The sequence below is a fragment of the Microchirus variegatus genome, assembly GCF_963457635.1.
Source record: "Microchirus variegatus genome assembly, chromosome: 23".
NCBI classification, from domain to species: domain Eukaryota; kingdom Metazoa; phylum Chordata; class Actinopteri; order Pleuronectiformes; family Soleidae; genus Microchirus; species Microchirus variegatus.
In genome coordinates, this window is record NC_139824.1 from 19,659,423 (window position 1) to 19,685,936 (window position 26,514).

The 26,514-nt window shown below is 41.2% G+C and overlaps 1 protein-coding gene across 1 annotated transcript in view; it reads left to right on the plus strand.

The window, feature by feature from the left end:
* Positions 1-6,219: 6,219 nt before the first annotated feature.
* Positions 6,220-26,514, plus strand: part of sorcs3a (sortilin related VPS10 domain containing receptor 3a) — a gene marked incomplete at its 3' end in the record, with an annotated part of 169,738 nt that continues 149,443 nt past the window's right edge. Inside the window, exon 1 of the mRNA XM_083909604.1 lies at positions 6,220-6,489. Coding sequence (XP_083765730.1) covers positions 6,334-6,489 — 156 coding nt within the window. The 5' untranslated portion in view covers positions 6,220-6,333. The remainder of the gene's footprint in view (positions 6,490-26,514) is intronic.

Consider the following 26,514-nt stretch of genomic DNA (forward strand, 5'->3'; position numbering starts at 1 on the left):
TCAGGACATTCATACGGAAAAGTTTGAGGAAAAATGAGAAACAACAAAAGGCACATGAATGTTCAAGAGGAAACTATGGAACCCATAAAAAGTTCCCAGAGACTTTTAGTGCTTTAGTGGTGAAGTCAACACTGTTGCTTACGTCTATGCAATTTTATGTTGATTGACATTCGACAGCCTTTTCTGCACGGAGACAGAAGCTTGAGAAACCAGCAAACTTAAATGTGTCATGATGACTTGAGTTGACCTCAGAACGCAGCACATGAAATCTTTATGTTGACAGTAAATCCACAAAAGCTGCATCTAAAGAGAGAAGAAAGCGACGTGTCACGGCTGTTGTCATTCAGCCTGTCCTCTGCGTTTAATCCTTACTGTATCTAATGACTCCCAGAGCAACTGAACTCATTATATTTGTACAACGGTGAATGAAAGCGCAGCAGCAGCAGCAGCATATGTCAGTCTGTGACCTTCTATCAAAGGAAAAGGTCAATTACAGTTGCATGTTCAAGGACACTCTTTCATAGTCTGACCTTTGGCTCGGTGTGACGAGAAAACCCACAAGAGCTTTATCTAAATGTCACATGTTTCCTGACGATGCTGTGTTTACTGTGATCCTTGTCTGTTCTGACTTTGATACACTCCCACTATCAAATATAGCTCCTACAGTTGGTGCAGGAGATGGACATGCACCTTTCTTTAATTAGCCTTTAATTTACTCCTTTAAGCAGCATTTTCACTAGTCCAGATAAAGCCACATGTCACACAGTGGTGTAGTGGACTGACGACATGTCCTGGGTTTACCTCACTTTTGTGCTTGTGTCAGCTGGGATTGGCTCCAGCCGTGCGTGACCCTTATGTGGAGGATAAAGTGGTAGAGAATAAATGAATGGAAAAGAAAGTCATTTAAACCTGCTAATAGCTGCCTTTTGTCTGCAATGAGTAGAGATACAATCATCATTTACTGTGTCTGGGTCAAATGACACTGCAGCTGCAGTTACACCCAGGTGAACGTGCACAGCAGTATATTGGCAAACTACTTGCAGAGTCGGCACCTTTTCCTTCAGCACCTTACTAAGCACACCTTTCACAAAGCAATTTAAATCAATTGCTGAGTTCAAAAGAGGAACTCGAGTTAAAGATGTGAATATAATGAAATAGAGCTCACGTGCCTCTCTATGAGATGCAGCTGAAATGAACCCGTCAGAGTTTACTGTCCATTTAAAACACACAGAGATCCACCAACATACTGCAGAGCTTGACAGAATGAATATGCAGTATCTGATCCTCAGTGCTTTTTACTGCAAACGGTGACTGAAATGTTCCAAGAGTCTGGAGGGAAACAGACGTAATCTGGCTTTGTGACAAACACTGAGCTCAAACTAAAGATAGCACTGTTGTCTGTGGAAGGGTAAGTGTTACTAACATAACATTAGCATTAGCAACAGGCAGCGCAATGCAAATAATTGCTGTGCTAACGTCGCTGTGCAGACCGTAGCTCATGTTTAGCCTGAGTCCATTATTTACCCAGAGCTCACCAGCAGATCTGTTGCTCGTGGGTTCCCGTCACTCATGGATCCATCGCCACCGTCTCTCTGAAGATGTGATCATCCGCTAAAATGCTAAAGTCCTGTCTTCAGCTGTTGCAGCGTCCTGCGGTACATCTATCTATCTATCCACCATCTTCACCTCTCTGATGAAAACAGACACAGGTTGTCTGACACGTTGCCTGATTTGTGTGTTGTCTGGTGAGCTGTGGTGTTTCCTGTGTGACATCAGCGACCAGAGCTCTGTATGATCAAACCCAAACTCAGTCAATTAGCATTATTTAATATTTTTGCATGGCTTTAAAAATGCATAAACCTACTGATCTTGGTGTTGAATTGGTTTTTGTGAGAGATGTCGTGATGTAGTATTTATGTTATGTTTTGTTGTTGTTGTTTCTAGAGTTTTTGAGGCTGTGAACATAGTCAGACTCTGAGCACCTGCACTTTTGCCCTCTGACCTAATTCTATCTATTGCATCAAATTTGAAATTACGATTTTGCTCAATGTCCTGCTGATATTTTTAATTCCAAATATTATGCATGTATCAGTCTGTAGTCGGTATGTTCCTGTCCCCCATTTAGGTTTTTTCTTTCTTTTTGATATTTGATGGCGTTAATATTTATGCACGCTTACTATTCATCAGCGTAACTTACACTAAACCTGGTGTTTTCCCTCTTTTCTTTCCTGTCGTCTCCCGCATCTTTTCTCATCATCCCTCGTCTACATGTAGGAAGTGTCTTTGTTGGGTGTGGCTGACCCACTTTCACACACCTGCTGCTCATCACGCTGATTACTGATCTTCTAATAATAATCATCATCATTTCCTGTGCAGGCTGTACACTGGTTAACCAGCTGACTGTAATACTCGCTTCTCCTCATCAATCTTCAACAGTTTGTGTTAAATATACGGAACATGTATAAGTCTTTGTTTCCAGATTTACACCCTGGCAGCTCCGTACGCCTTAAAGTATTAAATCATTTCAACTTTAAGTTGTTGGACTTACATTTGCCTCCTCTCTCTGTGTTGTGGGCAGAGTCTGGTCAGTCATGTTGTGTGATGAAGGTCCTGATGTGATGTATATGACTTGGTGACAGTAACACTGTCTAAGAGAGAGGACGTGGTTTTGTATTTAAATAGTTTCCCTTTTTTTCCCCTATGTTTGTGGTAGATTTAAAAGTTGTAAATTAACTATTGTACAAATGTACAAAGAAAATGAGCCATAAATTAAATCAAATATCAAATCTCACTTACAGCTCTCCATGTGCCAGTGTTTCTCATCATCAGGACTGTAGTTTGAGGCTCTTTCTTCGTTATATCTTCAATGAACACAAACAGTGACTCATCCTTTGTTTTACAATTATCTGACGTCTTAAAAAGTTAAACCCACCTGTTTCATTTACAGCTGACGTTCCTCTGTTTTCGATGTAATCTGATACTTTAGGTTTAAGAATAAAAGCATGATCATGATCTGATGATGGTACGTCTCAGAATGTAAAAGAAGCTCCTCGTTGGTGCAAAGTGCCTTTTACTTGTATGTGGACGGATTATTAATTGTTAAAAGCGATGAATAATTTCCACTTCATTAGCAGCCACAGTAATTGATGAATGGTGGCGTCACAAGAGATCAGGAGTTTCATTCACTTTGATTAAAAGCTCATTACATGTCTTATTCTCATCCTGTGACACAGAAGAGAGTGAGCAGCCATCACTGCGATGGTTTGATCCTGAACTCCTTTAACGTCTTAGTTTGTTTTATTGTTATGTTTTTACAACAGAGTTCAGGAGGTCAGGGTGAGAAGCTGACAGTAAAATAGACTTCATTATTATCAGTGTACTCTTTACACAGCCATGTGGACGAGCAGAGGAACAACACGTTTACATTTGTAATATTTAAATGTGTCAGGGTATAATAATAACAATAATAATAATAAAAGTGGCAGCTGAAGCTGCCTTTTTGCCTGATTTATGCTTATTGCTCTAACTATTATTTTGCATTTGAATAGAATAAAGAATATTGCTGCAGTTGCTTTTCATAGTTTTACCTTTATCAGTCAGGGATTAATGTCTATATGATTTTGTCAAAAGTTAATATCAATACTAATGCTTTCATATATTGTACTATTTAGACATGTGGTGGGCAGCATTTAAAGTGGGATTATATTAAAAAGAAGAAAGGGTTAACTGAGTCACTTATTTACTACTTTCTCCTCTTTAATATCCCACCTGACACAGGGTCAAAGGTGAGGGGAACAACCTGAGAGGTCAGCAGTCCATCACAGGGTTAAAGACATACAGATCAACAATCATTCTCTCTCTCTCTCACACACACACACACACACACACACATATATATATATATGTATTACCCATGTAAATCATATGGAGGGTATTGGAATGCAGAGAGAACTCCCCTGAGGTTTTCCCTGACGAGTCATTTGCCAGTCAAGTTGATCGACAAGGACATTAAGAAGCCACATAAATAAATAACTGTGCTGCATTTAAAATCACACACACACACACACACACACACACACACACACACACACACACACACACACACACACACACACACACACACACACACACACACACACACACACACACACACACACACACACACACACACACACACACACGTCTATATCACCATTCCCTCAGCGCACTGAGTCCTTGATGGGCACAGCGCGAGGCTGCACAGTCTCCTCCCCCCACACTCTCTCTCTCTCTGTCCCTCTCCCTCTCTTTCTCTCTCTCTCTCTCTCTCTCTCTCTCTCTCTCTCTCTCTCTCTCTCTCTCTCTCTCTCTCTCTCTCTCTCTCTCTCTCTCTCTCTCTCTCTCTCTCTCTCTGTCTCGTGCCTCTGGGCTCTGTCTTATTTTCCTCAAAATGGTGCAACTCTCAGCCAATTCTTCCCCATCCACCAGTGACTATTTTACCCCCCGGGTTATTTATTTATTTATTTATTTATTTATGTATGTATTTCTGACCCGGGGTCGTCACCAGGAGGCAGCTGTCTGCTTCAATCTTCACTTTATTATTAATATTTCTGTTATTATTATATGATATGATATTATTATACAGACATAACACAGTGAGCAGTTTATTATTATTTAAATTGAAAAAAACATTTATTCAACCTTGAATTAACAGGGAAAGTGCATGTGATATTATGATTAAGAGACTATTAATAGTCGTATGACAAGATCAATATGTCTCTCTCTCTTTTTTTGGAGCGGTTTGGTCAATTTCAGCAGCAGAGACACAATCATCTGTCTTTTTAAAGCTTTAACACTCCAGGATCAAAATAGACCAGGTTTATTTTTCACATGAAAAGAGAGATTGTTGTGTTGGTATTAAGAGATTATCAGTCAGAAATGATACGTTTATATATATATGTATATATGTATGTATATATGTGTATTTCTATATGTGTATATATATATATATATATATATATATATATATATATTTATGCATATGTATATATGTATGTATATATATATATGTATATATATATATTTATGCATATGTATATATGTATGTATATATATATATATGTATATATATATTTATGCATATGTATATATATATGTGTATATATATTTATGCGTATGTATATATATGTATATATGTATATGTATATATATGTGTGTAATTGTATGTATATGTATACATATATATGTATATATATATATATATATATATATATCTACTCAAACGTATACGTTAAAATGATACAGTTTATATCCCCTGTATAATTTAACACTCTTATCAGATATTGCCTGAACAAACTCTACCCATATATTATATATAATGTTATTCCCGTATAAAAATGCTTCAGATTAGCACTGATATTTACAACAGAGCATTTAATTCTTAATTTGATGTATTTAATGATTATCTGCGCCACACACACACACAGATATAAACGGAGAGCAGGGAGAAGATTTAGCACCATGGACAGCGACTCTCTCTCTCCCTCTCTCTCTCTCTCTCTCTCTCTCTCTCTCTCTCCGTGTCTCTCTCTCTCTCTCTGTCTCGCGGCAGCTGGCTGTGATACAGCTCCTCCTCCTCTTCCTCCTCCTCCTCCTCCTCCTCCTGTGTGGTGGCTTTTCCCGACCCAAGATCCTCGGACGTGAACAGTTTCGCTGAAGAGCACTTTTTTTCTCTCTCTTCCCCAAACCAGCACGAACACACACACACACACACACACACTCTCGAGGCGTCACTTCTTCTTCCTCCTCTTCCTCCTCCTCTTCTTCTTCTACTTCTTCCATATCGACCCGGGAGGAGAGAGTTGAGGTGTCGGGTAAAGGTCTCCAGCGCTCCTTCATCCCCCTCCCAAACCTCTATCAGCGATGGGGACTCGGGCTGGCTTCTGCCCAGGAGGATGGCACTTCACCCTGGCTCTGTGGCTCATGACAGCCGCGCTAACCCTGCGGAATGCCCGGGCGGAGATTACTTGCGCGTCTTGCCCGTCGCCTGTGCAACTTCACGTGGATAAACTGGAGCTGGAGCTGCGCACTGACCTGACCGTGGAGTTTATTAAGGACCGCAGTCCTCTGGAGGGTGGGAGACCTGTGGAGGATTCTGTCAGTCTGGACGGAGTTGGCACAAAAGGAGACCGTGAGCGCGGCGGCGGCGGCGAGGGGAAAGAGCCGGGGATGGATGAGGACGCTGCGCTCTGGAGAGCCAAGAGAAGCGCTCCCGACTCGGAGTTTTCCGAGTTCACCGACAGCAGGTGGAACGGTCGGTCCGGCGCGGATTCTCTGGAGCAGGATCAGGTCTCGATGCTGGACGGACTGAAGCAGAGCAGGCCCGAGCTCGGCTGGGGCAGAGGGAATAACCGGCAGGACGAGTCCAAGCTCAGCAGCAGCACGTTCGCGCTCACCGGAGACTCCGCGCACAACCACGCGGTGGTTTACTGGGCAGGACGCAACAGCAGCGTGAGTAACTGCAACTCATCTGTCTGTTAACAGGTGCACGAGGAACTACAGATGTGGCACGCGCTTTTCTTAATTCCAGGCGTGTGTGTGTGTGTGTGTGAGCGCGCGTGAAAGATTGGTAGCCGCGACCTTTTCCTTCCACTATTACGCACGGACTCTCCCTCTCCGTGTCGGTGTCTCGTGCTGTTTGGTGACATTTTTAAACTCTCTTTCTTCTTCTTCTCTCTCCTCCGTGTGCGCGGACCTGCCGTTAATATTTAGTTAGTGTTGATTTATGGTCTTTGCTGTGATCTGGAGATACGCCTCTGCGTGTTTCACTCCTCCAAATTAATCGACTGGGGAAGAAGGGACTCGTAAAATATCGCTCAGCCTCTGATAAGAACCTTGAATTCTCCACAATGCTTTATTTTCCCTCTGTGAATCCTCGTGAATCAGCTGAAGCGAACATCCACACAGAGACACGCAGGTGTTTATGGACTTTTAAAGAGCCGTTTAATTCTTATACGTGACCGTCACTGGTGTGTGAGTCAGTTGTTCATGCATTAGCACGGACTTTGTTTAAATGAGAGGGTGCATCATCATCACCATCATCATAATCATCATCATCATCATCACCTCAGTGAAACAATGCTGCCTAATGACAGACTCTGGGGATTAACGGTACAATAAACTGCACAGATTGACAATCACAGGAGAATTGAAGGGATGAGCCAATCAGATATCAGCTATTGATCTGTGGTTTAATCACTGGACTGGACATTGATGTGGTCCAGAAAGGCCAAATGTCACATTAATGCAGAGTGAACGGAGATGTGAGTGTGAACCACACTGCAGTCATCATGAGATGTGTGTGTACACAAACAGCAGATTAAGAAAGTGTGATGTTTTCTGCAGAGACTGTAACACAGACTGTAACACAGACTGTAACACAGACTGAAGCAGAGACTGTAACACAGACTGAAACACAGACTGTAACAGAGACTGTAACACAGACTGAAGCAGAGACTGTAACACAGACTGTAACACAGACTGTAACAGAGACTGTAACACAGACTGTAACACAGACTGTAACACAGACTAACACAGAACAGAGACTGTAACAGAGACTGTAACACAGACTGTAACAGACTGTAACACAGAACAGAGACTGTAACAGAGACTGTAACACACACTGTAACACAGAACAGAGACTGTAACAGAGACTGTAACACAGACTGTAACACTGTAACACAGACTGTAACACAGACTGTAACACAGACTAACACAGAACAGAGACTGTAACAGAGACTGTAACACAGACTGTAACACAGACTGTAACACAGAACAGAGACTGTAACAGAGACTGTAACACACACTGTAACACAGAACAGAGACTGTAACAGAGACTGTAACACAGACTGTAACACTGTAACACAGACTGTAACACAGACTGTAACAGAGACTGACAAAGTGCTGTCGTGCCGTTCATTCTTCCAGTTGCAATAAGTGCAAAATCTTTATCTGAAAGATACTGCAGTTATTTGATAGAGATAAATGTGTGCATTATGATGTGATTCTGCAGAGCTGCAGGAACTCACTGACGCTATATCATCTCAGTCTTTTATGTGAAACACTTTGTTTTTCTGTTTCCAGAAACTCCAGAAGTGTCTGATCAACATGATTTAGACATTTAGACAGAAACAACCACACAGACCATTTATAAGGCAGAATCACATATCTGACTAAAATAATAAATTAAATTAAATTAAATTAAATTAAATTAAATTAAATTGAATAAAAGGTCCCTGAAATGACACAGAAATAGAATAATGAGAGAAAAAGAATCAAAGTCATTTACCGACTGCTTCACTGGTTTTTATTTAATTTGTTTAAGAAATAAAGAAAAATCCTCGTATTTTCAGTCCTGTCTTTGCTGATTATGACGTGGTACATGGACATGGTTTTATTTAACCTGCAGTGAAGACTGAGGCTGTGTGTGTGTGTGTGTGTGTGTGTAACATGTTTGTGTGTGTGTGTGTGCAGGCCTGCAGACAGAGTGAGGAGATTACTGTGAGCCTCTGCCTCAGTTTAAATCTTTCATAATTATCCTGACAAGTGAGGCCTTTATTTCAAAGTCTTCTCTATTTCTTTGGTTAAATAGCTGGCGTCGCTGGCCTCAGAGTGTGAGGTCTTCTACTTAATCTTCATCGTTGTTGCTGCTGCTCGTGGTGGTGATGAATGTCCTGGTGAGGCTCGGCACATTGAAGTCTGCTAACTTAGCTGCTGCAGTGGTTAAGTTAGAGTAAGAGTGAGCGGCTGCCTCACACCATGACCAGCTGATGGGATGGGATGGATCACCCGATTGGCTCGGCCGCCTTTATCTTCTCTGTCTGTTTACTTTTGGATTGACTGTAGCCTGGACATGGACGTGTGGTGGAAGAGTGGCTCACACTGCTGCCTCACAGCAGGGAGGTTGTCAGTTTGAATCCTGGTTTGACTCTGTGGAGTGTCCATGCTCTCTGGGTGCTGCACTGTCCTCTCACAGAGGCTGAGTGGACTCTCTGAATTGACTGTAGGTGTGAGAGTGAATGGTTGTTCGTCTCTGGATCGACTCGAGATCCTCCCACAATGTCCTCATGTGGAGGAGAAAGTGCTGCTCAATGAGTTGGACTGTTAGTAAAATAAAAGTTAGTTGCAGCTCTAGTTATAACTGTTGTTTTTTCAGTTAATAGGAGCACTTTGTTGTTAAAGTGATCCCAGACCTTTGAGCACTTGTCTGTAGGTCATCAGAATTAAAAAACGTAAAATATGGACAATGGAACATTTCTTTACAGGTGCTCATAAATAATGCTATAACCTGACATGCTTCTTGATAGCCGTCCCTAATCATGGACACAATGACATTGTAAAAATGGACAGCTTTAGCTGTGCTTTTCTTTTTGTGATGTTTGAATCGTTGCTCTGTTCAAAGAGAACCTTGAAATGTTAATAATCCTTTTAAGAAGCCCGTGACCATGAATGTCAGCATGTTTAGTCGACAGGAGAGCTCAGGAACGCCACATTCTCTCAGACTCTTGATGTTTTCTCCAGGTTCATGTGGCACATGGCGCTCCCTCTCTCTCTTTGTTGTTCTAGCATAAATTAAATAAGAGAGTGGCCTTTAAAGTCTGGAGAAGTCGTGCAGAGTGGGCCATATCTGGCGAGGCATCAGTGAAGCTCGCTGGACATTTTTGAAATCCCTTCTGTGAACTGGCAGACGCTCATGAGCAGCGTTTGAAGACAGGAATGTGGACACGACGAAGCAAACGTGGACACAATATCCACATTTTTGCAGGATAATGAACACAAGAATCTGACATCAGAGTTAAATATTTGACTGAGCAGACTGTGGCTGTATGTTCTTCTCATTGTTATGGTCATTGTTATGGTCACATCTAAAGATTCTAGAGTCCTAACAACAAGGACAGAGTTCATGCATCATGACCAACCTCGGTCTCTGCAGTGAGATGATGTCATTTAGGATGTTGAGTCTCATTCCTGCACATTTCCCATCAGCACATCTCACCCCTCAACCCCTTTAATTAGTGATGGTGATACATTATAAGCCTGTTTCTTTAATTCTCATTATCCTGGTGGCCCTGTGCTCTGGAGGAAGAATATCATAAATAATGTCTAAAGCCTGATCTCCTCTATCCCTCACTCTCTCCTCCCCACTTCTCTAATTAGTGTCCACAAAATAGTTTCCCGGTCTATTTTGTCGCGGCAGAGCGCCAACGTGCCGCATGACATGAATGTGGAATGGCTCTTAAATGGAACTCCACAGCTCAACTCTTGGCTGCTCGTCCTCAACACTCTGGAATTAGGCTGCACATGCGTCCACGTATACCATCAGTCTCATGCTTTGATGTTACTTTTAGTTTACGTAGTTAAATCTCTTTATTTAATCGAGTTAATTGTTAATTTTTTGCCATCAATATATAAGCTTTATTGCAATTGAATAATAATACAGAACTCGTTGCAATATAAGTTCTCAGTTTTCATTTTAAACAGACTTGAGTCTTTAGTTTAGAGTCGACCAGAGTGTTGTTGAGTGTGTGTGTGATGGCTGCAGATGGTGGTCGTCACAGCTGTGGTCGTCTGACACTAACTCACTAAACCACAGTGACCACGACCATGTCATTTCCTCCTTGTCTGTCTCTGATCTGTGTTGCCGTGGCTACTGTGCTCCACAATCTTATTTGATTTTGATCTGTACCCAGACATGTGGAGCACGGACGGCGTCTGATTCCATTTATTAGAGAAGAATTTTGTACATTTGTAAAATAAAAAGCAGAAAAAGTGGAATGTGTTTAACAAATTTGGGAAGGTTTCTGAATTTTGAATTCAGGCAGCTATAGTTTAATATATTAGACCAGGGACATCAACCCTGCAGACCTAAAACAGACATTACTGATATATCTTTCCAATGCATTTTGAATTAATTGAATTCCTAACATCATTGACTGACTGAGTGTTATCCATGACCATTTCCTGATAGATTTCCGTCCTGCAGAACAAAACGCAGCCTCTTCAGTGCAGTCACTGTCTTTGAAATCTCACCAGAAAGACAGAGTTAAGCATAAAATAGCAGAGTAACACCCACTGCTGTCAGAATAATCTATATCCCTCATGAGTGCATACACAAAAATCCTGCTCTCTCCTGTTACCCCGAGTTAACTAGGTCAGCACATTTTAGGTTGCATTTTATTACTTGAGATAAAGGTCAGTGGATGCACTTTAGGTGTCACATAGCGTTAAAAGTCTCTCTCACGAGTGCTGGGCACAGAAAACGCCGAGGCATCAAGGAAACCATTGAGGAGAGCCGTCCAATCAGGGCTCACAGCACCTGCTGCTGCAGCGAGCTGCAGATCCTGGAACACATCAAGCTGTTAAAAGCTTTGAAGTTATGAGCGCGAGCAGCGAGCGAGCGAGCAGAGAAGCGAGCCTTTAAGGCTGCGTCGGCCAAACCTAATGGCCTCATTATGTTTCCTGTGTGATTGCAGCGGCTGCTCAGGCTCTGAGGGAAGTCGCTGCACTTTGACTTTGACAGAATTGAATGGAGCGGAATCATGAGCTTGGCTAAAGATCCGGTTTTGTCACGTCATGGGTGTCGACATCATCATCATCATCTGTGTGAGGAGGGAGAGGCGTCTGCGTTTAAGTCTATTGGCATCAATTTCATTAGGTCATTGGTGTTCTCTTAACACTGTTGTCCTTTTCATAGTTTGAACATAATATTGTGCAGTGACTTTGAGCTACAGATGCACTGTGCACATGCAGTGTGATACCTCGCTGATGTCCAGAAACATGGACAAGCCGTAGAGAGGCTTGTTCATAATAATGTCAGACCACAGTGAAGCGCTCACACACTGCATGTTTCTCTGTATTTGCTCTTCCTCTCCCACACGTTCATATCCAGCAGATCACAGACGTTTAGAGACGAGTCGTCGATTCACACGCAAGAAAACCACAGGATGTGAGGAAAGATCCATTTATCGATTAAAGATAAGATGAGATGAGAGCGTCCTTTAATCGTCCCGCAGTGAGCAGCAAGACAAGATAAGGATGATAAATAATAACCATGGGTTAACAAGAAAAGTACAATATCAAAATATATTAACACTGAGACTATATAAATTATAAATACAGTTAAATAGAAGAGAATACATGAATTAAAATGCATGTAAACTAAATCCGATTCCTTAAAGTCAGATTAACTCACCCAGATAATCCAATTAAACTGCCTTATACTAACAAGCTGGACGTGGGCTTACTGCCACCTAGTGTTGTGGAGTGGACACACTTTTATAACATTTAACTGTGCTTATCTACTCGGCCGAGGAGAATACATGGTGAATGAGCTCTCTGTCGACTTAAAAACAGTAAATAATATAAGTCAATAAGTTAGTGAAAGCCATTATGGTGCTCGACAAGGTACCAGTTAATGTTATGTTGCTCTGTGACGTAAAAGATACAACCAGAAAACACTCAGAGTGTGTATATATCATATATATATGTATATATATAAGAGTCAGACACTCTTCAAACGACATATGGATGGATTCCTGCTCGTGTTTGTTCACTGGGACGAGAAAAGAATAGAACAAGAGTCCAATGAAATAGTGGAGCTGTGGTCGAGCTACACCTGTGCATGAGAGTCTACTGACAGACTTGTTCTGATGCTCTTATGTTAGAGAGAGACGACGGTGGTGGTCGTGCCTGGGGGAGGAAGTCATTGATGGAGACTAATGTTGACACATCACACCCCAGGACCTGCAGTCAATTAACACATTGTCTAATTAAAGTGATGTAGTGGTGTTTCTATAGAGATTGAGAGTGGCTGTAAAATGAGGTCCATGCTGCATTAACTTTACTATCAGGTCTGCTTCTTCGTTTCCATTTGTCTTTTAATGGTAATACGCGGCTCCAACAGATTGTGCCAGCAACTTTCATTGATGCCAGTGGGAGATGGATGCTCGTCATAAAGGTTTTCTGTTTACAAGCAGCTGCTTTGTCAATGAACCTCCGACCGTACACAATATCCGCTGTCGTGCAGGGATTTTGAAGTTACTGACATCTGACTGATCGTAAGAGCTGACATCATTCACTGTACAGACAAAAGAGACTTTCCCACTCGTGAGACACACCTCACCTCATCTCGCCACTGTTATTCTGCATTTCCATGAGTGATTTTACCTGGTACTTTTTTTAGTACCTGCTCTGGTGAGGTTCCACGTGAGCGGAGCATCACGTCACAGGAAGAGGCATGAATGAGCAAGAGCGATGATGGCAAACTTTAGATCAGTTAGACCTGAAAACATGAGTTCATCTCCAACAATTATCATGGAAACCTCACCATTTAACCCAGGAGTCTGGAGTCTAATTCCACTGAAAACAACTGATTTACAAGTCACTCGTTAGGTGTAGATCGTAGTCACGGCAGTTCCAGTTTTATTGTAATGGAAAACCTCACAAAAGACTCGATGTCTAATTCTATAACACTTTACAGAATAAGTTTGCTCATTTTCCTCGTCGTCAGACAGCGTTTTCCGACTGTTTGACGAGTTGTGAGTTTCCTCCGTGTGAACGGAAACGTGGTCTTTCAGAGAATATTGTCTCTCTTCAGCCTCCATGCTGAGCAAACTTTAAAGTTTTAATGATGCTGTAAGAGTTGTTTGAAGCGCCCGTCAACCTCATTACTAATATAAGCCTGCTTTAAAATGGAGTGTGTGTGTGTGTGTGTAGTCATGGACAACAAGTCATTACTGATCCTAATGTTATTTTAGAAGAGTTCACTGTGAGTGTGGAAGATCCAGAGAAACAGCAATAAACTATTGTAAACGTGTAAAAGAGATTTTAGTAACTGACCAACACCTCAGGATTCTCACTGAAGACTAATTATTAAGACTTAACCTCACGCTGCAGGTCATTCACTCAATATTCACACCTGTGCTCTTTCAAATGCTCAAAGACAAACGTGATAAATTAAACTCCACGTTGTCTTGACCTCTGTGATTGTGCAGTCATTTGAATCTGGTAATAAAACAGCTAAACGTGAGTCTAATGACCGCTCACACACTCAGTATGATGAGCTGCTGTCTGTGACGACACCACAGGAAAACTCCTCTAAAGGAAGCATCGCTGTGTGGTGAATGTTGATGGACGTGCACATTCATCCGCTGAGGCCAAGGTGTTAAAGATTTAATAAAGCAAAATCATTTCCCTGTCTCTCCTCCTCCCTCCATCCTAACCTCCTCTCTGAACTGTTCTCCTTCCTCTTCCTCACGACTTAAAACCTGCTGCTCATTGACGTGAGCTTGTTTTTTTCAGTCCTTCTCTTCTTCGTGGACTGAAGGTGAGCGATGTGATGCTAAATCATCTCTCACATGTCCAAAATGAATGGAGTTAGAGTTAGCGAGCGTATCTCTGCACTTACAAGGTCTGCATGAATAATTTAGAATCTGTATAAAGGCTCCACATGTGGGATCTGTGCAGAGGTTTAACCACAAGTGCAGATGTTACAGGGACTCAGAAACTGACCCGGCCTCCTCAGGGAGTAACACAGGGATGCAGATATAATAAAGGGAAAGTGTATTAGAGGGAAATGATGTCATTAATTTAGCAAATGTATGTGAGTAAAAGCTGTCACAAAACTGAAATGAGACTAAAGTGGAACATCTGCTGCTGTTTTAGGTGTAAATGCTGAGTGTCAGACAGTGTTGACATCCTTGTCGTTTCTATTAAGCCTCTCATTAACTCACCTGTCAGCATCTACTTATATCATGTAAACTCATTCAGCCTAAAGAGATGAATAAAGCATGCGTGACCTTTATCACGACTGCTTACCTCAGCATTTTAGACATTTAAACCACCTTAAAATCAGTGTTTATGCCCAGGACACATCATTATACCAACCTCACATTTATATAAGGCTAAAGCTATTCAATCAACTTTTCTCAGTCTTTTGACTTGAGGTCGTGAACTCAGTTCACTAAATAATGTTTGAACAAACTCAAATGATTATTTCAAACTCCCTCATGTTTCTCATAAAGACTCAGCACCAGAGAAGAGTTGGAATAAACCTCTTCCTCTCTTTAATTGGTCTCATTTCCACTGACAAAATAAATAATCCATGTGTCGTGATCCCCGTTAATCCAGCTGTGGGCAGCTTCTTATCCCTAAATCCAACAGTCATTATATTTTGCTGGAAAGCCACAGAGCTGAGAATCACAGTGATCTCAGTGCTGTGTCCCAGTGTTTTCAGAGCAACAAACTCATCGTCTGTAATTAAACAATATCTCCAGTCAGATTAATGCGTTCATATGTCGATGAATCAGTTAAGACACAGACCAGGAAAATGTCAAAGTGAATCCTGCTGCTGTCGCTCCTAAATATGACGTCTGCGTATGATGAAGACGCCAAAAGTCTCTTTAAGTGACTTTGTTCTTTCAAAGGTTCAGGATTGATTTCAGTAAAAGCTCGACTTCTAAAGTGTAACTGTGCTGCTTTTCTGAAGAGGAATAAAGGAAATGAGCACTTTGTGATCATGAAGCTGAAGTCTTTGCTCAGGGAGATGCAGCAGGTGGATTTTGCTGGAGTATAAATCAGGTTTAAGACACCTGACGTATACTCCAACATACTCTATTCTTTATTTGATTGGATTTTATCTGGTACTTTATTAATAATCCCAGTCTCTGCATGTAATGCAATCTTCATATTATAGTCCAGCCTTCATAGTTCTCCGTCGTGGTGACGGATACGCACTGCAATTTCCCGCCCGATCAGTAGGGGTCGTTACGCAAGGTTGTTGTGCTTACAGGGAGAGAGAAAGACTGTTGTTGTTGTTGTTGTTGTTGTTGTTGTTGCAGCTGAATAACATTGAAACAGTGGCAGTTTCTCACCTGAAATAAATATTTTTCTGTCCCTGAACACAGTTTTAAGATCATTTGAGGTGAGAAATGATCCATTTAGAGTCTAAACATGTGCTGTGTGTATTAAGATATGACGTATTTATAGTTTGGCAGCGACGTTGTCGGCGGTGATCAGCTCCGCCTCTGTGAGCCGGCACAGAGCAGCGTTATCTCGGCCTGACCTGAGGACCAATCGCAGCCCTCGCTGTCTCAGTTGTCCCTTTGACGGAGTGACAGACACTTAAGAAATATTTTGTGCAGCCGGAGACGACGCAGAGACTCTGACAGACTCTACAACGACGTAGAAGGGTCTGTATAACCTACGTACAGCACTTTACACAGGAGTATACATTGGTCTTTAGCCTTGTCTCAGACTCCTCCCCTTTTATAAACACCAGCGTTGTCGCTTTGTGAGATTCTTCTTCTACCAGACTCCGCCCCCCCCTCTCTTACTCACAGTTAGCCTTTAACATCATGAATATTATTTCTGTTGCAGTCGATCACAGCCTGAGTTTCTTCAGATGAATCACAGACTCTGGATCAGCCAATAATATCTGACACAATGAGCTGATCAGGGTTATTTACAGAGGAGTGTGTGTGTGTGTGTGTCGGTGTGTGTGTCAGACGTCGAATGAGAGGCAGTGGTGTGTGTGTGTGTGTGTGTTGCTCCTGTTTGTGTGGTTGCAGGACAGCAGACTGCAGTTTCCTCTCGCTGTCACATTTGTGCTGATAAATGGCAGAGACGTGCTACAGTTACTGTGTGTGTGTGTGTGTGTGTGTATAACACGTGCACAAAGTGCTGCTGTATGTGTTAATGTGCTGCTGCGGCTGCTAATGGATGTGTGAGCTGTGAGTAACAACAACGACTGAATGAAACTTATTAAGCATCAGAGTTCACTCTGTTCATTTCCCCAGTGAGCACTTTGATAAAAGTAGAAATACTACACTTTCTGGACGCTATAAATGAACATATGATGAAATAATAATGAAGAAATGCTCTGCTTTACTTGTTAAGTAACCAGGCCTCTGTTCTTCCTGTCGCTGCCACTGTGACCTGCATCTCTTTGTCTTTGTTTGTGTGTTTTCTCCACATCGTTGATCTTGAAGTGAACACATGCAGCAGAATCACTGTCACACTCTCTTCACACTCAGCCCAGTTTGCAGCTCTGTGTTTTCGCCTGCATCGACAGCAGCTCGGTGGTTTTTCTGCAGTGTGTGTGTGTGGCTCATCGTGCTGAGAGCAGCACATTAAAGTCAGCATCAGTGTGTTTGTGTTCTTGTTGTTTTATGTAAAGCTTTATCACCTTTTTGTTTTGTGGCCGTTGTTAAAGGAGGTGTCTCCTCCTCCTCCTCCTCCTCCTCCTCCTCCTCCTCCTCCTCCACAACTGCTTATAATGCAGAGCCGTGGATTGATGAAGAAGCCGAGCTCATAGTTCCTCTCCTCTGAAGTGTGTGTTAAAACTCCAGAATGGTGAAGTGTGTGTGTGTGTGTGTGTAATCGATGATGCTCAGTATCTGTGCTGCTGTGTCATACACCTTCAGGGCTAATCACTGCTCAGACACAGTCAGATTTCCTGTGCTTCAGAGACAGTAGAAACAGTTCATCACATGACTCTGACTCCGGGTCAGTGAAAGGACTCGTTGTGTCCATGAGGATGAAACAACAGCAGCAACATGGTCCATGTTTGTTTAAGTCAAATTAACTCATGAGGAGATGTAATGAACTAACAACAAACTCTGGAGAGACTTTTCTTTTAGCCTTTTTCTTCATTTACAGCAGACTTTTATTATATTGTTAAGCCAGTGTGAGTTTATCTGTAGTTTGTCCTGAACTACTTCCTGTCTACAGTTTTTAACGAATCAGTCAGATTTGTTTGTGATGATCACAAATATGTTGTCATTGATTTTGGGAAAAACACTTCCTACTGATGGATCCTGGTGGACGTTTGTTTGTGAATCTGCTTTTTCCTCCTGCCTGTGTGTGTGTTTGACCCCGTCAGCCACCGTAGTTTTCAGCCTTTCAACCTTTGAATTGTCAACATACGCTTTTATTTTCCCGTGGTTTCAAATGTCAAGGTTTCAACACATTCACATGAGTTTAATGAGCCTCCTCCTATTTGATTAGAGCAGAATGACAGTACACAAATTCAAATTGATTCCACCATTCATCATTTAGAAATGAGATTTAGCATCTGGGATAGCAAGGATAAGCAATCAATTGTGGCCTAATGGTAGTGGAAGTGACATTCGGTTCCATAATTGATGAGTTAACCTTGGTATGTCAAACGTTTCATCTGAAACTTGGCTGCACATAGAATATTATATGTGATGAATATTTTAAAGCATACATTTTTAACTCTTGGTTATTTTATGCTAAAAAGGGTGAAAATTAGACAGAAACTGAAACTAACTGATATAAGACTGATATAAAAATGTAAAATCAAGCAGAAGTTAATGGAATTTAAAATCATTTGAAATTAAAACACAATAAATTAAAAAATCAATTATGAAATTAAAACAATTTAAAATCACGCAAAAATGTATGCAATTTAAAATCATTATTTTTAAATGATTAAAATCATTAAAAAGGAAAGTTAATGTGCATCAGGTGGAGCGGAGAGCTGTGCATCTTAGAAATAATAATTGAATAAATAGTGAAAATGATGAGCAGCAACAGAGAGGGTGAAGCCTGTAAGATGTAAAAAGTAATTCTACGCAACTCATAGTTTATTTTTGTTTTTATAAACAGAAGAAAACTGTAACTCAAATCAATATTTGGTCTGACCACCGTTTGTCTTCAGAGCAGCATCAGTTCCTATAGTTACACTGTTGTAGGATTATATTCAGGTATAAACAGAAACATCTGTGAAAGTGACCGACTCTGCTGCCAAGGTGAGGTTTGAGCTTTGCTGAAGACAGTTTGATATCACAGGTCATTCATCACAGCAACGAGACTCAAGGATAGTTACACTGCTGCACAAGCAAGGTCAAGATACGCCAGGGTCGAGATAAACTCTTCAGTCTCTTCTCTTTTGAAGCTGCACAAAGAAACAGGAAATGTTTGGTTCTGCAGATGCAGAGTTTTGCTCTTACCTTCACCTCAGAACTGTCAGGAACCTGAGAGACCCAGGTAAACTCATCTGATGTTCACAGAACTCAGCACTGAGGTATAGGCTTGAATGAGCTGGAGAGAGTCTGTGGGCAGCAGTGAAGCATGTGGTCTGGATTAATGATGGTAATGATAATAATGATGTCTTTAATGCTGAGAAATACAAGCAGATATATGTTCATCATGTAACACCACCAGGGAAGAGGCTTCTTCTGACTGAGCTTCTAGACTTAGTCATTAAGAACATCTTCAAAGTAAAGGAGGAGTATTATCCTGCACATAAACCCTAATCTCAGATTACATGAAGAGACGACAGGATTTAAGATCTGTGGTTAGTGACCAATCTGCTGACTTCCTTCACAAACTGGGTCCAAGTGAACCTGAGAAGAACTGACCGTTTTGAAGGCACATGGTTCTCACATCATATTTCATTTATATTTTCCTTCCATTTTGTCCACTCTGCATTTTGTGAATTGGTACAAAATAAACCATTAGAATTTCTATTTGTGAAAGCATTCTGTATTTAGCTGTTTTCCCAACACCTGCCAACAACGTTAGCACAGCACTGAGTATGTTAATAACTCCTGAAATACAGTATAGCTGTTGTGTCTTTGCTGCCTTTTTTATTTATCGTTACTTTCCAAACTTAATGAAATGTATTTTTGGCACTCCCTCTAACCCTGTGATGTCATTTTAATGAGTCATAGCCTGAGAAAGTGTGGAGGGTTTCACTGCATCACACTTTAATTATTCTACAAAGTCACAGTCAGCCACAGGGATTCAGTCCCGTGTTCGATTAGAGAGACCAGGCCAAGTTATCGTTGAATAAATGACTTCACCTGAAGAAGGAGAAACTTCACAGCATCAAACTCACCCAACAGTTCATGTTTATACGTTTCTCTCATTTCACAATCCTCTCAGATATAGTGATGAATATCATGACTGCATACATCACTAATATCAAATATTGTGATGTATTTTAAAGCTTTATCGCCCACCTTTACTGAACCGGCCTTTTCTACACACACTAAGACTTTATTTCAGTACAGACCAAACTGGACTGATGCCACAGATGATTTTAAATCTGTCTCCTTCATGACCTGATGCAGTGAGTGTGGGAGGACTAAAGCTTTCTGAAACAACATAGTGTTTACATTCAGTGTTAGTTTCCTATTACGGTTATAGTTTATACAAAATCATAGTAGAAACAAACATAGTGTTTACATTCACAGTGTTAGTTTCCTCTTACCGTTATAGTTTCTACAGAATCATAGTAGAAACAAACATAAACACAAGTCAGCAGTTTAGTGCCGAGCACATACTTCATGATCAGAGCCTCCAGCTTCACTTTAACATATTCTTCAAACTGTGTTTGGTGATGAATCACAATCAAAGCTGTGAATAAAAATCACTGTTTGCAACAATATAATTAGCACATTGTAATTTAACTCTCCCTGTTTGATCGTTTTAGGTTTGATATCATCACAAAAACACATTTATGTTGAAAACACTTCATGTCTTTAAATTCTCACCCTTTTATTAGGTTATAAAGGCTAATGATTTTAAGGTGTTAAGCGAATAGAGAACATTACTCTGAAAACAGAGTTCAAAATCTTTAATACAGAAACTGGTTTGGTGAAGATCTCAGTACAAACGGATAATATATATATAATAAAACAAATATATATGCTATACATAAGCAGGATGTTGGGAATTAAAACAGGCTACCAATCTCATTACCATAATCAAGTTGATGATACAGTGAATACTGACCTGATGAAGCTTGACTGAAGAACAATATGTGGCTAATGAAATTGCAATAAAACTTGTCAGGAAAATCACAATATGATTATTTTACAGAGGATACAAGATTAATTTGGACGACTTTGAGGGTTTGCTTTTCAATATCCTCTGCTGATTAGTCATTTAAGGTCAAAATAGAACATAAAAAGGATGAAACTTGTTGCCTTTGAGCTTGTTTTATGGCAGAGATTCAACCCTGGACCTCTTTGATCACGTGGTAAAATCAGGCAAAGACACAAGCTGCCTCATGTCATGTCTCATGTTTGGTACCAAGTGTTGAGTGACATCATCTAAGAGCTGATTTTTGATTGACATCATTGAAATAAACTAAGCTGACAGTCTTATGATTGCATTACCATTCTCAGTGGCTTCTAGTTTTTCCCTTTTTTTTGTCCCCTTTCACGTGGAAGAAGAAAAAAGCTCATCAGTTGTGACGAGTGCAGCATGTTAGCAGGAGTAAGCATATGCCCACGGCCTTTTCATTATCACACATTATCACAGAGGTGTCACAGCAGGAGAGCATAAATGTTAGCTTGACCTTTTCATCAGAGAGAAAACAAAAAGGAAAGAGGAGAAGCTGTAAAACGCCAACATTAGTGAGATAATGTCACTGTGCAAACACCTGAGTTCACCATGGAACACAACGCGTTAGCGAGGGTTAGAAGACTCTCACAATAAAACCTCCACGGTGTCTTCAGACTGTGTTTGTCACAGAGAAAACAAGGGATTTTATCAAGTAATTAGTAGTAAATCTGTGCGTTTAAATCTGTTATTTTATGAGTTTGGTGTTTAATTTGGATTTAGCTGCATGACACAAACTTACACACAACACGCAGCAACAAGATAAAGCAGATATTACAGTTGATTTTCTTGTTTAAGTGCATAAAATTGATCTGTTTTTTACCATGTGTTTTTGGTGAATGTGAGGTCATGCAAAGCACAGTCAACACCAGTTGTGTCACTACCTTGTAAAACAGTTGAGGCCAAGTTTAAGGGCTGTATCGCCCTCAATATTGAGATTTTCAGAGACCACCCTTGGGAGCAAGGGCTACCCAGAATGCATTCCGTGTTTTCACATAACAAAGATGGCGCAGAAAGCAGCAAAACGAGTGCGATACAAATGAAGTGTTTTCTTTGTTAATAGAGATATAAAAATGATCTTAGTTTAGGCCCATATTATGGATTACTGACGTCATTGTTGCCTAACATTTATTTTTATTTGACCATCTTTTGTCAATAGTCGGCCGGTGTGGTTTACTTTTCAATAAGTCGTGGTGTGTGGTAACTGTCAGCTGAATATTTGTATGAGTATCATCTTATAACTAACTGACAACCTAATAACTTGACTGACAAACGGATCAGAATAAATAATCCTGACGTAAATGTCTTCTTCTTCTTCTTCTTTTTTGGAGTTGACAGACTGGACGCAACTTTCTCGTTATTCTGCCCCCTACAGTCTGAAGACGTATCTGCATTTAAGGGGTGTCCCATTTCTAAGTGACTAAATAACCCTCAACACTTGGTTTTGAGGCCAGTTAAGATTAAGGGTTAAGATAGGAATTGGAATTGGCCGCAAGTCCTCGTTTGATCTAATTCTGGTCCTTCAGTGAAAGCCTGATTGTTTGTCGTCTGACCAATGACATATTATATATAACCTAAAGATGACATAACATTGAATGAATGAGGCCTCAGTTCAGTTCAGTTATCTTGAAGGCGATGGATCTGGTCTTTTCTTCCACATCTGTGTACAAACATGATGGAGAAGAGAGTCTGATGTTAGCGTATGGAGAGTTTTCTACTTCCTGTCAGTCCACTGTTGTGAATGTGACTGTCGCTCTGCACTGATGTTCATTCTGTCCCTGTGTGCAGTCAGCTGGACTCTTATTGTCCTAATGTGCTCTGTTGTGAACACACAGACACAGACTCTGATACAAGAAGTGATGGATTATTAAAGCAGCACACCTGGCTGTTTCCTGGCTCACAGCGTTTATCATCTGAAGACCATATCCCACTGATAAGTGCTGGGAATGCAGATAAGACGGCGGCGAGAGTGTGTATGATTATTAACATTCGCAGAGGTAGGGCCGCCAGTGAAGGCATCGCTGCATCATCCAGACCAGAGAGATGGATGAGGGGAGCAGGGGCTGAGGGGAAACTAGGCCTTGTTGCTAAAACCCACAGGGTATCATGCAACTCTGCAGAAAGCCGGCCCAGGTAATTATCATGTTGTGCCACTTAAATACAAATGAACGTGCTTTTTCACAGCGTGGAGCAGTTTAATCAAGTGTGTGAGATCTTGTAGTCGCAGCCTCTTCCTCCTCTTCCTCCTCTTCCTCATCGTCCTCCTCGTCCTCCGTGTTTTTCTTCTTTTCTTTGTGCTCCCCCGGTGATTTTTAGTCGCTTCTGTTCACGTTGTCCTCAAACAAGTGTTGCTCTGGCTCGGCTGCTGTGTCTCCCAGCGTCAGAAGCTTGTCACGCCTTCGTGCCCTGCAGCGACGAACGGCTGCCTCTTCCTCCCCCACACACATTCATGGACGATCCGTCTGCCTGACGGCTGCTCCTGAGGCACTGCCTTTGTCCGTCACTAGAGGGAGTGGGCGGCCTCAAGAATAATGACCTGTAGTGAAGGACAGACAGAGGGGTCAGTGACACAAACACTCATTACTGGGGATGTAACGATGCATCGATGAAATGAATCGCGACTGCGAGAGAAGCAGGATATGTTCTTTTTCTTCTTTCTTATCGTTTTCTTAAAAAAAAAGTCACTGGTTGTTGACTTACGTCACTACGTTGGTACGAGGCACAGAACGAGGGAAGACTCTGAGATAGAGGATGCACCGAGCTGTTTAAAACCACCTGTGTGGCGGCATTTTGGATTCATTATATACACAAATACAACCGCTGAGAAATGGACAGACAAAACCAAAACAGCATGTAAATATTGCAGGAGACTGCTAACATATAGCGGCAACATGCAGCAGCCTATTAGTGAGAAGCAAAGTGACGTTACGCCACCTCTTGAGCTGCCAAACTATAATACGTCATATCTTAATACACACAGCACGTTTAGACTCTAAATGGACGATTTCTCGCCTCAAATTATCTTAAACTGCATTCCGTGACACGAGAAAGCGAGAAACGGCCACTGTTTCAATGTTATTCCGCTTTCACAGTCTTTCTGTCTCCGACGCTATTGCTTACTATAGCTAAAAGTACAAGCATTTTATACTAACCCTTACATATTACATACCTGAAGTCCCTCAGTGTCAGTACAGACGATGCTGACCTGCTCAGGCTTTAAGAGGTGACATTCACCCTGTTGTATACAGTGACATTCACCCTGTTGTACGGTGACATACCATCAAAATAATCTGTATTTGAAGGTTGAATCTCTACATTCTGATGTCACTCAAGCTTTGAGTGGTTATCAAATAGAAGCCCAGTATAAATAGAGACTGTTTAGACCATTGAAAATGACAATACATATCCTTGTATCTACAGTATCATGACTCCCTGTGTGTATACGACCAGGTTCTTGCCCTGACTGAGGCCCAGCTCCTCTCTTTGGCTGAAAAAGCAGTTGGTTTGTTGTTGAACATCTGCAGCATCTCAAATCCACTCCCTCTTCCTGTTCCTCAAAAGCCTTGCTTCCTTGCTTCCTTCCTTCCTCCCTTCCTCTCTCCTTCCCTGGAGCTGCAGCCTGAGCCTGTTTGCTGCCCTTTCACAGCTCACTTGCCACACACGAGAATGTTTATGCGGCCCTAATTGAATTTAGAGCTACATGGTTTATCAGATAGAAAAGCATTTGTGGAGCCGAGGCTGCTGCGAGAGGCGTAATCCTGATCGTAAAAGATTCTGCTGCAGCGTTTAAGAAGATTTGGGTTTAGCCGTCGCTGGCACAGGGCAACTTTAACAATATTGTGATGACAGACGCTGTCATTTCATTCATTTTTCTGAAACAGAAACATGTGTCGGGTCATGCTTTGAGCCTGCCCGTCCTGTCATTCCATCTGTCTGTTTGTGCCCAAAGCTGCCTCAACATGGAGCAACAGATTTCTCATTATGAGTTATTTTGCAGTTCATATTCTCCAGTAGATTGTCTGTTATGTTACAGTTACACAGTTTTTAAAAATCTATTTTTCTTTAACAAACAGAAACAAGACATTTGAGTTTGCAGCGACGTAAAACAAACAGAAGCAACAAATCCTCATACCAGGAACCTGCAAACAGAGATTAAGATGATTCATTATTAATAACTGGGTACAAACAATCCTCCAAAGTGAACATCATATTAAAAGCTTTAGACTTTAGACTTACTGTTGTATTAGTTTGTATGGACAGAATCAGTCATGAGAGAATATACCGTCCTTGACCAGAAGGGCCCATATGTGGAATTCACCACTTGTCATATCTGCAGGGAGGCTTTATTTTAATGTCTCTGTGCTCTGCTTTGGTTGATGGAACATGGAACATGGAACATGGAACACGGCAGGGATTGACAACGAGGAGGCGAGGGATTAGACAGAGGTTGAGATTTGACATTCAAACCAAATGATTACTCTACTTTTGTTTGTACAGAGTGAAACCACAACGTCTTACATACTTCCACACCCACATCCACAGGAGTGTCCCAGCTCGAACATCAGCAGCAATCTGAAAACTGAAATGTATTATCTAAATTAATCAATATTCAATTGAATTAAACTGGGACCTTGTGATAAAGATTTAAAATCATTATCTTCTACCACGTGACTAAATACACCACATTAGGCAAATTGATTTGAACATTAGCTCCTGTTTTCAGTCAGTCTCAAAACTATTTTCCTTCCTCTGTAATTGTCACAGCAGGGATTTCTTTTATGAGATAGAAAACAAGTTTAAATTAAAAGTTAAAGTTAAAGTGTTGACGGTGACTCGGCTGATTTGACTCCACGTTGTCCACGTTCAAACGCAGCCCTGGAGTTTTCAGATTAATGATCCAGCAGTGTTTCAAAACGCCACCAAGGAACAACCAAAACATCAAGGAAAAAGAGAGATTTATTCATTATTCTGTGAATAATGGCTCGATTAGAGGCAACAGAAGAAGAAGAACACAGTCGTGTGTGTGCAGCAACAGTGTGAGTGTCATCCACGAGCATTAAGGAGAGATTGAAGGTGAGAAAAGTGAAGGATCAAACTAATCAATCCCAGATAAATCGTGGTGGAGTGTGTTGACCCTGACTGAGTCAAAGCAGCTTCATAAATAAAAGATTCTGTCTGCACAACGTTCCACAGTCGTTACAAGTGGAAATTAAAACTCATCTAAATTAAAATCTCTCTCTCTTGTTGTTGCGCTCCGTAATCGAGCGTATTCATTTCTCAGTGCAGTTCACATGTAATTTCAGTCTTTCCCGTGATGCTGTAATATCCTGACTGCAGCAGCACATCCATAAAGCTGAGCCTAAATGAGGATCACACGCTGCCAAAACAAATGTACTCTCTGCCATTTTAGTCAAATGAGCGTGCAGCGGGCTGCTGACCAAGCATTTAGCACTTGTGCTAGTTTAGCAACAAACTCAAAGAGCACTTTCACACCTGTGCATGCAAATGAGTCTGCCTGTGTGCCGCCCACACGGCCACACATCCTTCTCAATTAGCTTTCCAAAAAGAACATTTTCACCCAGATTGCATTTGTTTTCAACACGT